Source organism: Bombyx mori, chromosome 25 (assembly GCF_030269925.1).
Source record: "Bombyx mori chromosome 25, ASM3026992v2".
NCBI lineage: Eukaryota > Metazoa > Arthropoda > Insecta > Lepidoptera > Bombycidae > Bombyx > Bombyx mori.
Genome location: NC_085131.1, coordinates 12907216 through 12922288, shown reverse-complemented (window position 1 = coordinate 12922288; position 15073 = coordinate 12907216). Strand labels below are relative to the sequence as shown.

Below are 15073 nucleotides of genomic sequence, written 5' to 3'. Positions count from 1 at the left end.
GGATGACTAAGGTGCTTCTTAACAATCGAATAGTGATTAACAAAGCAAACTACCGTCTAATTTATTAAACACTACCGTATGATTTATAATAAAAATTTAAGTATAGAAAAGATACAATTTGTCTAAGGAGTAAGGAGCGCTGTAACCAACGCGAGGAGCAAAGTTGAGTGAATTGTTATATTTTATTAATTAAGTGCTTAGATTTAAATGTGCAATGACGGTAGTTTATTAGCTGCTTAGCATCTGTGAAGGTGCAGAAATGAGGGAAATGAAATAAAACCTCTAGACATGGCTTCTCAAGTTCTTCTAAAAAGTCCACTGAAAAAGTCTCAGCAAATAAACACCACTTAACTGAGATTATATTTCATCCCAAATCATCTCATCTCATCTGATTTTATTTTATTTCGTTTCATTTCATTTCATGTTAACATTTTTCATATAAAAATATGAAATATACATATGTAATTTAGATATTAATATGAAATATTAAACTGTATGGTATGACACCTTTGCCTTTCCAGTTGGAAAAACAATACTACTACTACTACTCAGATTTATAGGTTATAGCTACATAGTAGAATAAAAATAAAGGTTTAAAGAGCGATAGATCTCAAATATATTAAGTGTATAATTTATGGCGATAGAGAACCTGAGAGAACCTATACATAGATGCTATATAGTAATTTAAAATTAAAAAAAAACGGTGTATTAAAATTGTGCCTTTACTCTGATTATTATTTAAAAAAAATTATTGACACTACTTTAACAAATGTCTCTTAGACTTTATTTAATAAGCAAACTGTAAACAAAATATACATCTATAAAATGTATAGAAATCTGCTCTTTAACAGGTATTAACAATGATTAAATTGAGAAACGAACACAGAAACTGATAAATTTAAGTACTATCTACAGTATTATCTTGCATTTCAACAGGCTTCCGGTAAAATTATTACACAGGGAGTACCAGCTACCAAAAGTCAGCTGTTTTATAAAAGCACTTACAAATAATAATTTGAAAGTTAGACGAATTTCTATATCTGTAGTATGCTGGAAGAAAAGACGATCGGAGGAAGAAAAGGTAGTTAATTATGATCACTCAGGCTTGGTTTGTAGATACCAATAGATTACCATGATGTCCAAAAAGTAATGAAGAAAATATATTCTGGACACTGGACACCAGTCCTTATTAAAGTTTAATCTGCATTATTAGTTAATAAAATAGTCTGGACATCATACCATTAAAAAAATATGTATAAATGGCTTTTATCAAAATATTATTATATGGAACTAACTCTTAATCTATATTTTTATTCTTTCTTACATTCTTGTATCTTAAAATTGTTTAGTGAAACTAAATAATTATGCACATTGCACTATTAGCAACTTGAAATTGAAAAACAAAGTAATGTTGAGATTGTGAATACAAATTAAACTATGCTCTAACTTATTACAGGCAGCAGTAAGTCAGGGTAGATCGGCAATCAGATATTCTCCAAAAGCTGGTTCAGAGGTTGTAGGAATTTGGAGGAACATGACAGTACAAGACGTTGCTGATGTGCTAAAAAAGGATATTGGTATGATATTTATTATTATATAACAATTACCTAAAATATGTAAAGAAGAATTCAACATTTATACTCAGTAATGTAAGTCAGTATTCTTTTGTAAGTTAAAATAATTAATTTTGATAATGTGTTATTTAACATTATTAAAATTAATTATTATATCTACATATGAGATAAATTAATGTACATTAATTTATCTAATATGTAGATATTATTTTTATGATTAGATATTATTTGATATATTATGTAGATATTAGTCCCCAGTGACACTAATTCTAAATGCTTACCTTAACTTGAATGAAAAATAAATAAATAAAGTCACTCCTCATGACAAAATTGACATCTATTTTTCAGACCATGTTTTTAAAGTGCTAAATTTTGCTGACAAAACTGGAATGACATACACAAAGGATACAGTCATACACAATCCACAGGTGGTCAGGGACATTGTCAAAATATCAGGATGCAGATTTAAGTTGGTAGCAAGACCTGATGCTGAAATGAAAGATGAGGAGGTAGACTTTTCAATATTGAATGAAACAAACATTTATTTTCTATTAATAAAATTCATACATACTTATTATATTCAATTTTGAGTGCCCGATACACTGAATGTTTTGGCATGCTAATAATTGTAAAGACTATGTTCCAATGTATTTCCAAAATATATTTTCCAATTTCAATGAATCCAATGTAACTGAGTTTGTTTTAAGTAAAAAGATAGGTTGCAACATTGTGAGCGAAACAAAGTATGTTGTCTATTTCTTCCAATAACTTATTAATATCAGCTGTTGGGTGAAGGCATTGGCCTGTCTTCACTAATAAAAAGGACTTTGCACTGCATCTCATTTTCGTAACCTAAACCTACTCAATATCTCTATACAAGCAGTGTTTTCTTGGTACAGAACAAAGACGCAGTCCCGGCGCCTCCTGCGGCCGAGGAGGCGCTTCGGCCTCGACCTCCCGTGGTGTGTGTGATGGGGCATGTGGACCACGGAAAAACTACTCTACTAGATGCTCTCAGGGACACAGCGGTAGTGGAAACAGAGTTTGGGGGTATCACTCAGCATATTGGAGCTTTTGAGGGTACATCCATTTTGTATACTCCTTGCTAACGGATAAGTAATATATAGCTACTATTGCTGCTATTGTTGATTAGTTTGATTTGAGTTGAAAAAATTATTGACAGATACAAATGAACTCATAAATAGAGCCAACCAGCCATATTGCGCAATGTCTCATTTTGACATGAATAATGTTTTTTTTGTATCCCTACCTATTCGCTGATAGTCTAAGGGGCAATTCCATCTACGGTGCGATTGTTGGTGAGCTTACGGTGTTCAAAAGAAAATATGCTAATACTGGCCCTAGCAAGAGCAGTGCTTTGAAATCTCACTAAGAAGATCCGGCGAGAAGCTCAGTGGGTTCTGTTTATGGGCTAGTTCGAGTCTGGTGCTTGAAAACATTGTTTTTTTTTTATCTGTGGTCAGTCATAGGACTATGACCAGATTAGTTGCTGTTGTCATAGTGGATCTTCTGTATGCAGTCTCTGGATATTGCGACTTTACTGAAACATTTCTAACAATTACCAACATAATTACTACAGTGTTATCGCATGGGTATATTAACGAAACTAAAGTTTAAAGTGTTTTTAGTTGTTTGATAAATGTTCAACAGTGAAACTGCCCAGTGGTGGGAAGGTGACATTCCTGGACACTCCCGGACACGCGGCCTTCACGTCCATGAGGAGTCGCGGCGCGCACTCCACCGACATCGTGGTGCTGGTCGTCGCCGCTGACGATGGTGTCATGGAACAAACACTCGAGTCCATTCGAATGGCGAGAGAAGCTAATGGTCAGTTCTTTATAAATCTGAAATAAGACACACACACACAAACACACGCGCGCGCGCGCGCGTGCACACACGCATACACACACTCACGCACGCAGCAACGCACGCACACTGTGGTGGGACACGAATAGTATACCAGAAAGTCATGTCCTCAGTGTTTGAAGGTTGTCGAATTTATGACCTGGTAACTAAGACCTTTAAATCATGTCTTATTTTAATTCATATTCTTATTTTTATGAAAAATGATAATATGGAGTGAAATGAAATGAAGATGATTAATTTGAAACATTAATCAACTGGGATGAAATAAAATGAAATGAGATGGGATGATATGGGATGAAATATAATCTCAGTAAAATGGTGGTCATTACTGAAATTTTTTCAATGGATTTTTTGGTAGGATCCCGAGAAGTTACGTCTAGCGGCTTTGTTTCATTTTCCCACATTTGTGCACTTTCACAGACATTAAACAGTTAATAAGCCACCGTTACCACGCATTTAAACCCGAAGAAACACTAAATAGACAAAATAAAACAAATCACATAACTGCACTCCTCGCCATCCCGCCAAAGTCCTGAAAACCGTAAAGTACTCAAAGCGTCACAGATAATACACGAGATTAAACCCTTAAAAAAATAATCTCAATCGCGAGTTTACGATTCGCGAAAACCGATGATAATCCTAAAATATTGTTCACAGTTCCTATATTGGTGGCCATCAACAAAATCGACAAACCAGGTGTGAACGTTGTAGGTATGCTTCAATCTTACATCGATCTTGTGCTAATGCGCGCCGTCGGGTCTGTGGCCGGCCCTGAATTGTAAATGCAGTGTATATGTTGCCTATTTCTGAGTTATTGTACTGTATGTACTTACACGTGCAGTTTCATTATGTGCTCAAACTCGTAGTCTGCGTAAACCTTTCCGGTCATCGTCCTCGTCGAACCCGTCGCTTGCGACGAAAGGCTCGACGAGTAAATTAACCCACAGACACAGCCCACTGAGTTTCTCGCATGATCTTCTCAGTGGGTCGCGTTTCCGATCCGGTGGTAGATTCTGCGAAGCACGGCTCTTGCTAGGGTTTGTGTTAGCAACGTCGTCAGGTTTGAGCCCAGTGAGCTCACCTACCAGTTAAGGTTACGGTCAAATAGCCACTCCAGTAATCACTTAACACCAGGTGGGCTGTGAGCTCATTCACCCATCTAAGCAATAAAAAAAATTTATAGTATAGTTATTAGATATTGAATGAATGGAAGGTCTCCCTGGCAGGAGCGCGTGTTGCGCGGGCTGGCCCAGCACGGCGTGGTGTGCGAGCAGGCGGGCGGCGAGGTGCAGGCCGTGCCCGTGTCGGCGCTGCGCCGCCGGAACCTCGACGCGCTGCTCGAGGCCCTCACCCTGCAGGCGCAGCTCATGCAGCTCCGCGCCGACCCCGCCGGACAGGTCGAGGGCGTCGTCATTGAAGCACTGGTGGACCCTAGGACCGGGTGGGTGCCGTGGCCCCTGCAGCACTAGCGGACTCACTTTTTATTTGCATTCATGTCCGGACGAGAGAAAAACTTTGAACGCCTTTTTACGAAAATTGCGCGGACGGAGAAGTATAAAATTTCCCACACTTATAGAGAATATAGAGAAGGAGTGCACAGTTCTAATATTTTTTTTAATTATGCATAAGAAATACATTAAATCAATAAAAAAAGCATTACACACACTACTTATTAAACTTAAAAACTTTTCTTATTGCTTATAGTCTGTGGTCAAATTGAGAATAGATTAAATATGATTTGTCCTTATTTCTATTATTCTATTTGTCTAAAGTGTAGTCTTGGTGAAATCTGTGATTATATGTAGAAGTATAATAGTCTGACAAAACCATAATAATGTTCAAACTTATAATTTCAATTACTTCTAGTCGAATTTGGACTACCGTGGTCCCCCACTAGTTTGTCAAATATCTTGTGTTCTATGATGACTATCGCCACAACCTCATCCATTGCTAAGGGCATATCTACATCACTTGCGAGGCACACACTGACCGCGACGGTTGCTACACTAGTTGGTGGACCTAAGGGCCGAGTCATACCGGAATGGCAGCGGCCGACAGCGATGCCATCGGCCACCGGCGGACTCGCGCGTCCTCCAGACTGCACGCGCCTAGTCCCCTCTTGATTAGTTTAGTTTCTTCATTCGGCAATGATACTCGTGTGTTCGGAGTGAACCTGATGGAATTGGTTATTATATATGAGGGCGGTGTCGCAAGCGGCCTCGTGTCGCCGCTGGCAGCAGCGGGCAGAACCACCGACAAGACATACGTGGCGCGCGGCCGTTCGCTTCACCGCGGGCAGGCGTCGGCTGTATCGCGACCTTTTCAAGCTTTTCAAACGATACTGATCTTTTCAGTATATAGATAAGATTTAAAATTATTTCACACTGAAAGTGCTAGCCGCGACGCTGCCGGCCGCTGCCATTCCGGTGTGACTCGGCCCTAAGAGTCCGTTTGTGTTGTGCAGCAAGCAGGCGACGGTGCTGGTGCGGCGCGGGACGCTGCGGCGCGGCTGCACGCTGGTGGCGGGCGCGGGCTGGGCCAAGGTGCGCGCTCCTACACTCCCCGCTAGTCCGTAAGGCGCAGGGGGGGCCCTCCGCCGGCCCCCAGTCGCAGGTCCCCTACATCCAACTACCATATCCTACTTTCGAAATGTAACGAAACTCCCACAAAAAACTCAATTACTAATCGAGCCGTAATATCAGGGGTTAAAGTATAAAATTGCGATTTATACTGAAAAATTGAAATTCCTTTTTTTCCATTTAACATATTTATTTAATTAAAATATCTATCATTGTTACCTATACATTGCTGCCATCTAATAGGAAGCTCATTTATGCCTTTGCGATAGTACTCTGCTGATCTAGATGGTACAAGTTGTGTGAAAGCATTTTTTACTGCCTCCTGAGAAGAAAACGTTTTATCACGTAGAAAATTGTCCAAATCACGAAAAAAAAATGGTAGTCCGTCGTAATATCCATCCTTCTTGTCTAAGCTGAATAAAAAAATAAAAACTAAAAGTCCATAATCGAATGTTGCACATTTTTTAAAAGAAGGACCTCATAGGTACCATTTGAAAAAAGTTTCACTCAAAAATCTCAAACCATGAAGGTTCTATGTCAATTCGAATGTACCTATTACAAGAAAACAGCAATTTCATACTTTAACCCCTATTATTAACAGACTTGTTGAGTGACCGGAGCCAACCCGGCTATTTTATCCCGTGATTCTAAAACTTTTATTTAAAATAATTTTGTGCTGGATGGATGGGCTTATGGCGTACCCGGCAGTACCTGGTTACCTAAGCCCATAGACAGCACCATGTAAGCGCCGCTGCCCACTTTGAGTTATAAGGTCAAAGTCAGAACTATGTGGTACAGCAGCTGTCTCACACTTAGAACTAGAACACATGACTGATCCGCGGCAGGAATAGTTGTTATGTCGGTCCCCACGCCTCACCGGCACGCGTCGGTTGGCGGCCTCAGTACGTCATAACTAGAGATGGGTCGTACTAGGTATATCACGTCCTTACGGATCCATCAGATCTAATAACCTTTGCATTAGACGCCTTCAGCTCTAACACTAGGAGCAGGCTTAGGGACCCCGGTAACCGTACTCGTCGAACACGACAAAGAGTTCGCCGTGCAACCTAACCCATGAATCAGCTCGCTGAGTTTCTCGCCGGATCTTCTCAGCGGGTCGCGATTCCGATCCGGTAGTAGATTCATTCGCGAAGCAGCTGCTCTTGAGCTGTTAGGTCTCCTTCGGAGGCGCTCGGGTAGCTGTTAGCAAATCCCACCCCCCCTGGCTGAGCCTTTGCTCGCCCACCTGTCCTGGTGAAACTGGAAAGGCCTCCGGGCCACCAGTAATTCTTCAATCATAAAAAAAAAACTAGCTATATCAGATACTAGGTCCACCTGTTCCTAATCTTAAGAAATACCTAATTCAAATACCTAATCCACATAATCTTCCTAATGTCATTCACAACCAATATTTTACTTAGCAAGTAATCTCAATCTGTCTATTCTTAATCTCAAGTTCTGTGTTCGTTATTAGGATTTGATTAATGTGATCGTTGGATCATTATTTGAATGGAAAATATGAGTGAGTAAGATAGCTCAGGAACAGGTGGAAGCGTATGCTGAACATTTGATTTTATGTTTTAAGAATACGAAGATTAGGTGCAACAGGTGGATTATACAAATTGACAAAATGGGCTTAGGTGCAGCCTAATCTCGTAAAATACCTAATACTAGGGTCTGTTCTAAGAAATCCGACTCATCTCTAGTCACAACACTCCGAGAGCTCTGCTGCCCATATTCCAGTGAGTGCCCTAGTCGTTATGCGACACTCGCAGTGAGGCGTGGGGTGGCACTAGGTCTACTAGACTATACTCAATAACTAATCTAATTTTGTGTTAAGAACTGAATAAATACAGCGTGTTTAAAGGATCCAATAATTGCGGTCAGGTTCGCATTTTGAGGTCGGCGGAGGGTGCGTCCATAGAGGAGGCGCCCCCCTCCTGCCCCGTGGTGGTGCTCGGCTGGAGAGAGTTGCCCGCCGCCGGGGACCTGGTGCTCGAGGTCGCCTCTGAGGTACTCTACTGCACTCTTCCTCTCTAATGCACTGTCACAGCCTGCGGTACCGTGCAAAAACCATCTGTGTTTTTTTTCTGTTTTTTTTTACTGCTTAGCTGGGTGGACGAACTCACAGCTCTCCTGGTGTTAAGTGGCTACTGGAGCCCATAGACATCTACAACGTAAATACGCCACTCACTTTGACACAAGAGTTCTAAGGTCTCAGTATAGTAACAACGGGTGCCCCGCCCTTCAAACCGAAACGCCTTACTGTTTCACGGCAGAAATAGGCAGGGTCGTGGTACTTACCCGTGCGGACTCACAAGAGGTCTTACCACTAATAAAAAGCCAAGGCACAGACGCGATTTTATTCTGCATATCTATGATATAGTTTCAAATTAAAATTTTAAACATTTTTCTATTTATCTATTTGATTAGTAAATAATATATGATAAATATAGTAAGTGTAAATAGTTTTATTGATCAAAATGACACTAATGTTCGATGTTTGCTTTGTATTTGTGTGCCCTTGATATGAAGCGTTGACCGAAGCCCTTAGAAGTCCGTTCCGTCATCCGACGGCTTCGCAATAGAAATCAGTTGGACGGCGGCGCCCCAACCCCCACCTTTCCCCTCCACAGAAGCGCGCGGCGGAGGTGATGCGGTGGCGCGCGGCGCAGCGCATGAAGGAGAAGCAGCAGTCCGACTCGGAAGTTATCGAAGCCAAGATGTCGGAGCACCAGCAGCGGTACCGGGCCATGCTGTCCCGGAAGCGGGCGATGGGCCGCTACAAACTGAAGCCGGAAGGTCCGCGGGAGAAAATGATCAAGGAGGACACGCATCCCGCGCTCAACGTCATCGTCAAAGGTACCGCCACACTCAATGTGCTCGCGGCTCGCCCGTGTCAGAGATCAACAAACAAACATGTCGTTGGTCATATTTTATAATACATACGGACGGATGTTTTAACAAAATGTTCTTATAGATGTACACGTACATTATACAACTTATATGTAATCAAAGTTAAATGTGACTAAAGATCATGTGCACATTAAATTGTTATTCTATTAAACATAACATAACATATGATTTATAATAATAATGCTTTTATTACCCGATAATTTTACATTTTAAGCTAACAATTTCAAGTAGACTAAAAAAATAAAAAACAATATAATAAACTAGCAGACCCGGCCACACATTACTGTGGCTAAGGTTTTTTTTTTCAAATAACACGTAGCCGGCTATGCTAATACCAAAAATTAACAAAGTAAGAACAATTGGATTTCAATGTATTGCGTTTACTACGAAATAAATATACCTTAACCTCAGCAACTCGTGGTGTTGGTTTATGCTATTAAATTGTAGCTTATGTGAAACGTTGGTATTTTTAGCACAGCGCTATCTATGAGATATTAAAATCAGACAGTATTACAATTGTCTGTAAAAACTGATTTAAGGCGCCATCTGTTTTAGACTTATGAAACTTACAATTAATAACAATAATCAACATAAGAAATAATTTTATTGTAAATTAATAAAAAATGCGACCATTAATTGAAATAAAACTCATCCTATGGCCTAAGTTGGAACAATATACATATTTTTTTAAAAAAGAAGTTAAAATCGCTTCAGTAGTTTAGGTGTCCATCGCGGACAAACAACGTGACACGTAATTTCTATTTATTAAGATGAAAACAACATATAAAAGTTGCCCGGGCAGAGGGGTTTCCCCGAGGCCCGCTCCGTGCCCCCGCAAGGGGGTTCGATGACCCCATGACGATATAAAAGTAAAATCTACTCTTCTACTACAAAATGTCTCTCGTCTTGGCGTGCTCTCCTTTCGGCAAAGGCCTTCTCCAACTCTTTCCACTGCTTTCTGTCCGCTGCTACTCTAATCCAAAGGAGTCCAGAGGTAATTTTTAGGTCCTCCCTATGATTGATTTAGCAAATTATATTTATTAGATATTGTAACTAAAATGCATACAATATTAGTAGTACTATCGGATAATTGCCACGGTGATATATTAAAATTAAATTCCGTGAGGACCCCATCCAATGAATCAATCGCGGGCCGCGGCCGGTGCAGCTGTGCCACTGGACACATGCAACTTGTTTCACTCTTTCTTAGTTGTACGTTAAAGGCGAATAAAACCTAGTGTTATTATAAGCTTGATTAGATATATATGTAGCAGTCTGCGCAAAAGTGACCTAACCCACAATTTTTTATATTCTTGCTTATATTACAATATATTGATACTTTTTATAAAAATAATAATGTGTTCTGCCAAGTCCTAGTACATTATTTTATTCCATCATCAATAGTTTTCGCAGGGCACGCGATGTAAAGAATATTTTAGGTAATTTTCTTACACTTTGAGTTACATTATTGTAGTTTCAGTAAGGGTCACTAATTAAAAAAAAAAAAATTATAGCCTATATCACTTGGGAATAGTGTAGTTTCCAAACAGTGAAATCATTTTTCAAATCGTTTCAGTAGTTTCGGAGCCTATTCAATACAAGCAAACAAACAAATCTTTCCTCTTTATAATATTAGTATAGACTATGGTAAGATTAGGCCACTTTAGCGCCGACAGCCTCAATATAATGATTGCCGTGTGTGGTCCCCAGGCGACGTGGATGGTTCAGTGGAGGCCATCCTGGACATCCTGGACACGTACGACGACCACGAGCGGGTCCGACTCGATCTCGTGCACTTTGGCGTGGGACAGGTCACGCCCAACGACCTGGAGGTGACTATACACTTGTCTGTACACTGGCGGTAGGACCTCTTGTAAGTCCGCACGGGTAAATACCTCCGCCCTGCCTATTTCTAGAGTGAAGTAGTAATGCGTTTCGGTTTGAAAGGGCAGCCGTTGTAACTATGCTGAGATCTTAGAACTCATATCAATATTTAGCGGTGTGTGGCTCGACACGTGAAGGTCATAATCATTATCATTATCATCAACAGCTCACAGTCGTCCACTACTGGACATATGCCTCTCCCAATCCACACCACTGACCCCGGTCTTCAGCTCTCCTCATCCACTTCTTGCCTGTCACCATTCGGAGGTCATCGCACCACCTAGCCAGGAGGTGTCCCAAGTTACGTTTTCCACTATGCGATCTTCACTTGAGAGCCCGTCTGCTCCAGCGATCGTCAGTTCTACGGCATATATGGCCAGCCCACTGCCACTTCTGACGCGAAGGTCATCCGGCTCGATCTATTTTTAAAACAATAATAACTTGATCATCCAGATAGCGGAAGCCTTCAACGCTATAATATACGCGTTCAACGTGGAGTGCCCGCCTGCGGTCGCGGCGGACGCCAAGGACCTCAACATCTCCGTGAGGAAACACAACGTCATATACCGGCTGGTGGACGACGTCAAGCAGGAGATCACCGCCAGGATACCGGTCACGCAGACCGAGGAAGTCATCGGTAACTCCATCCGCCATTCCTCCCACTGTGTGCTCCCGGGTAGGGGAGCGAGGCCGGGGTAGTCTTGAGGGATCAGGGACTTTCATGGGCGCACGACCTCACACCACGCGGTCCGTAAACTCGTTCGCCAATTAAAATATAACTAGTGGTCCCGCAGTAGTCCAAATTCGACTATAATTAATTGAAATTATAAGTTTGAACGTTATTATGGTTCTATTGTCAAATTATACTATTTTAATCACAGATTTTGCAAAACTACACTATAGACAAATAATATTAAAGATAAACAATATTAATCTATTCTCAATTTGATCACAGACTTTAAACAATAACAAAAGTTTGACAATAAACGAAGAGTTTATATACGTGTGCGTGTCAAATACATGGTAGCATTTTATTGATTTAATGTATTTATTAATGCATATTTTTTAAAAGTATTAGCATTCTGCACTCCTTATCTATATTCTCTATAAGTGTGGGAAATTTCATACTCCTCCGTCCGCGCAATTTTCGTAAAAAGGGATACAAAATTTTTGCTTCACGTATTAATATATACATTAGTAGTTAACTGAAAATTAAAGGATCCGTTGTTATAAACCCTTCGAATCCGGTGTAAGGTATAATTGTCAATAAACTAAAAAGGCGTACGTGTGTCGGCGTCATCGTGACGTCATCATCGCAAGCTGCGAGCGTGCGAGAGAGATGGCGATATGCAACGAGGCACTTTCGAAACCTGGGCGTATCTATCCTTTAAATATCAAAGTTTGCAAACTTGAATGAATGTACAAAGTCAAATGGTTAACATCTCTCGCTATAATGCAGCATGTTATTAGATAAGGCCTAAGTGTTTGTAGGCAACCTATCGATAGAAATCGTTATAAGTTATACTTCTTGCATTTCAATACAAAAAAAGGATAATTTTTTTCTCAAAAATTCCCAAAAAAAAATTGGTAAATTTTCCTATAATATGGCAACACAAACGAAATCTACAGGAGATTTCAGACTTTTTTCCGGGAACGCGAGGAGTGAAGTTGTGTGATTTGTTTTATTTTGTCTATTTAGTGTTTCTTCAGGTTTAATAGTGTAATAACGGTGGTTTATTAACTGTTTGATATCTGTGAAAGTGCACAAATGTGGGAAAGTGAAACAAAGCCGCTGGACGCAACTTTTCAGGATCCTTCAAAAAGTCCACTGAAAAAATCTTAGTAAATGACTACCATTTTACTGAGATTATATGTCATCCCATAGCATCTGATTTAATTTCATCCCAGTTGATTAATGTCTCAAATTAATCATCTTCATTTCATTAAAATAAGACTTGACCTAAAGGTCTTAGTTACCAGGTCATAAAATCCGTTAGTAAAAACACGAGATTTCAAAACCTAAGTAAGTATTTAAAGTAACAATGAGTTGGAACAATAACGAACTGCATTCATCTGTTTCTAAATGTTACCCAGGCGAAGCCAACGTGCTGCAGGAGTTCATGGTGTCGGAGGGCAGGAGGAAGGTGCCGGTGGCGGGCTGCCGCTGCGTGCGAGGCTCGCTGGCCAAGAACGCGCTCTACAAGATCATCAGGGGACAGGAAACCGTCTTCGAAGGTACGTCCTACTGGTTTAACTGGGGCTCCTCACCGACACAACACTTACGTAGATCCACTTCTCTTTTTTATTATAAAAAAAAAAATCATCAATAGTTACTGGTGGTAGGACCTCTTGTGAGTTCGCGCGGGTAGGTACCACCACCCTGCCTATTTCTGCCGTGAAGCAGTAATGCGTTTCGGTTTGAAGGGTGGGGCAACCGTTGTAACTATACTTAAGATCTTTAGAACTTATATCTCAAGGTGGGTGGCGCATTTGCCTTGTAGATGTCTATGGGCTCCGGTAACCACTTAACACCAGGTGGGCTGTGAGCTCGTCCACATATCTAAGCAATAAAAAAAGTTATTGAACAATAAAAGAAAATTACTGTAGATCCTTCGATATTCGTTCGGCTATTCGGCGATAGATGGCGTTACTCTTACCGGCGTAACAGTTATCTCTATGATTGAACATTTAGGTAAACTGGTCTCGATGAAGCACCTGAAGGAGGAGGTGCCGACGATAAAGCGCGACCAGGAGTGCGGCCTGAAGTTCGACGACCCCGAGGCGCGCGTGCAGCCCGGCGACACCGTGCTGTGCTACCGCCTGCGGGACGTCGCGCCGCGCACCGACTGGGACCCCGGCTTCTAGCGCCGCACTCCTCGCACCTACCCGTTACACCATCTGCCGTCTCGCTCACACGACCGTATTATCCGACCCGAGGAAACCCTCACTCATACCCGTTATAGCATCTGCCGACTCGCTCAATCGACCGAACACTTAACCAGACACTTTATTATCGCCGAGAATCCCAAGAACAATAAAGTCTCGGCGGAACATGACGTTTTACGGATGACGTCATTTGAGGCTAAAATAAAGTAAGCTTGGATTGTACTGGCTGTGCGATGTTGGCCTGGACTTAGCATCACCCCGTCTCTCTCCGTTGGTGTCGTAATGCTCGACCGGAAGATACATCGGAGTAGGGCGCCACCACAGCCCCAGTTCTGCCGCGAAGTACCGCGACCCCGTTTGAATGGTGGAACAGCTATACAACGCAATCGACACTCCGACCTCATGTCTCAAGGCGAGTGGCGACATTCAAGTCGTGCTGCCCATGGGCTTGTCCGGTGACCGCTTTGTAAAAAATACACGAATACATGACGAGTAGTTATGTTTAAACATTTACAATTATTATTAGATTGTATAGAATTGTTAATATAATATAAATATACAAAAAAAATATTGTGTTTCAATGTTTTATGACCGGTGTGCCGGTTGGTTGCGGTCCCGGGACATCAGCCACCTTGCTTCGTCGCAGCCGGACTGCAGGACGTACAGACACGCTTGCGTGCGGACTCGCATTAGTACCCGAGCGATCATTCTGCTTTACATTTAAGGGTGCAAAATAAACGCATTTAATGTGTATAGTAAACAGAATTATCTGTACATTATATACGCAGGGTTTTCGCGTCTCTTTACTTCGAACTATTTAATTATAAGTAAATAATGAATAAATAGATAATAGACCTTTGGACTAAATGTGACCAAAACCCCATCGCGCAAGACATTGCTCATCGGAAATGGCGCTGGATAGGACACACTCTACGGCGCAGCGGAGTCAACGAGCATCAATCGCGTTTGAATGGCAACCGCTTGGCAGGAGAAGACTTGGTCGCCCTGTACACACTTGGCGACGCACCGTAGAGAGTGAGATGAGAACTGCCAACGTGACCTGGAGTGATGTCAAGGAGCAAGCGCAAGACAGGGTCAAGTGGAGACAACTTGTGAGGGCCCTATTTACCAGCGGAGTACCCTAGAACTACAAGAACAACAACAACAATGAATAAATAATTAAAAAACTTTTTCGTATCTAATCAAAAACGTCGCAACGACAGTAATGAATGTTTATTTTAAAAACTATAAAATCAGCCAATATTACAGTACAGTCGGTCCGAACTTGGTATTAAAGAAATAAATACATAAATAAATCATGACGAAACGAAATTTATTTATATATCT

At 41.2% G+C, this 15073-nt stretch overlaps 1 protein-coding gene across 1 annotated transcript; it reads left to right on the top strand.

The window, feature by feature from the left end:
* The first annotated feature begins 524 nt into the window (after nucleotides 1-524).
* On the top strand, nucleotides 525-14233 carry LOC101740720 (translation initiation factor IF-2, mitochondrial). Its single transcript, XM_004924032.5, has 15 exons — nucleotides 525-851; nucleotides 937-1081; nucleotides 1457-1577; nucleotides 1923-2083; nucleotides 2474-2654; nucleotides 3246-3422; nucleotides 4119-4168; nucleotides 4688-4902; nucleotides 5926-6004; nucleotides 7928-8053; nucleotides 8677-8902; nucleotides 10667-10788; nucleotides 11294-11477; nucleotides 12935-13075; nucleotides 13533-14233. The coding sequence occupies exons 1-15, from the start codon at nucleotides 826-828 to the stop codon at nucleotides 13703-13705; spliced, it is 2127 nt and encodes a 708-aa protein (XP_004924089.2). The 5' UTR covers nucleotides 525-825; the 3' UTR covers nucleotides 13706-14233.
* Nucleotides 14234-15073: the final 840 nt, after the last annotated feature.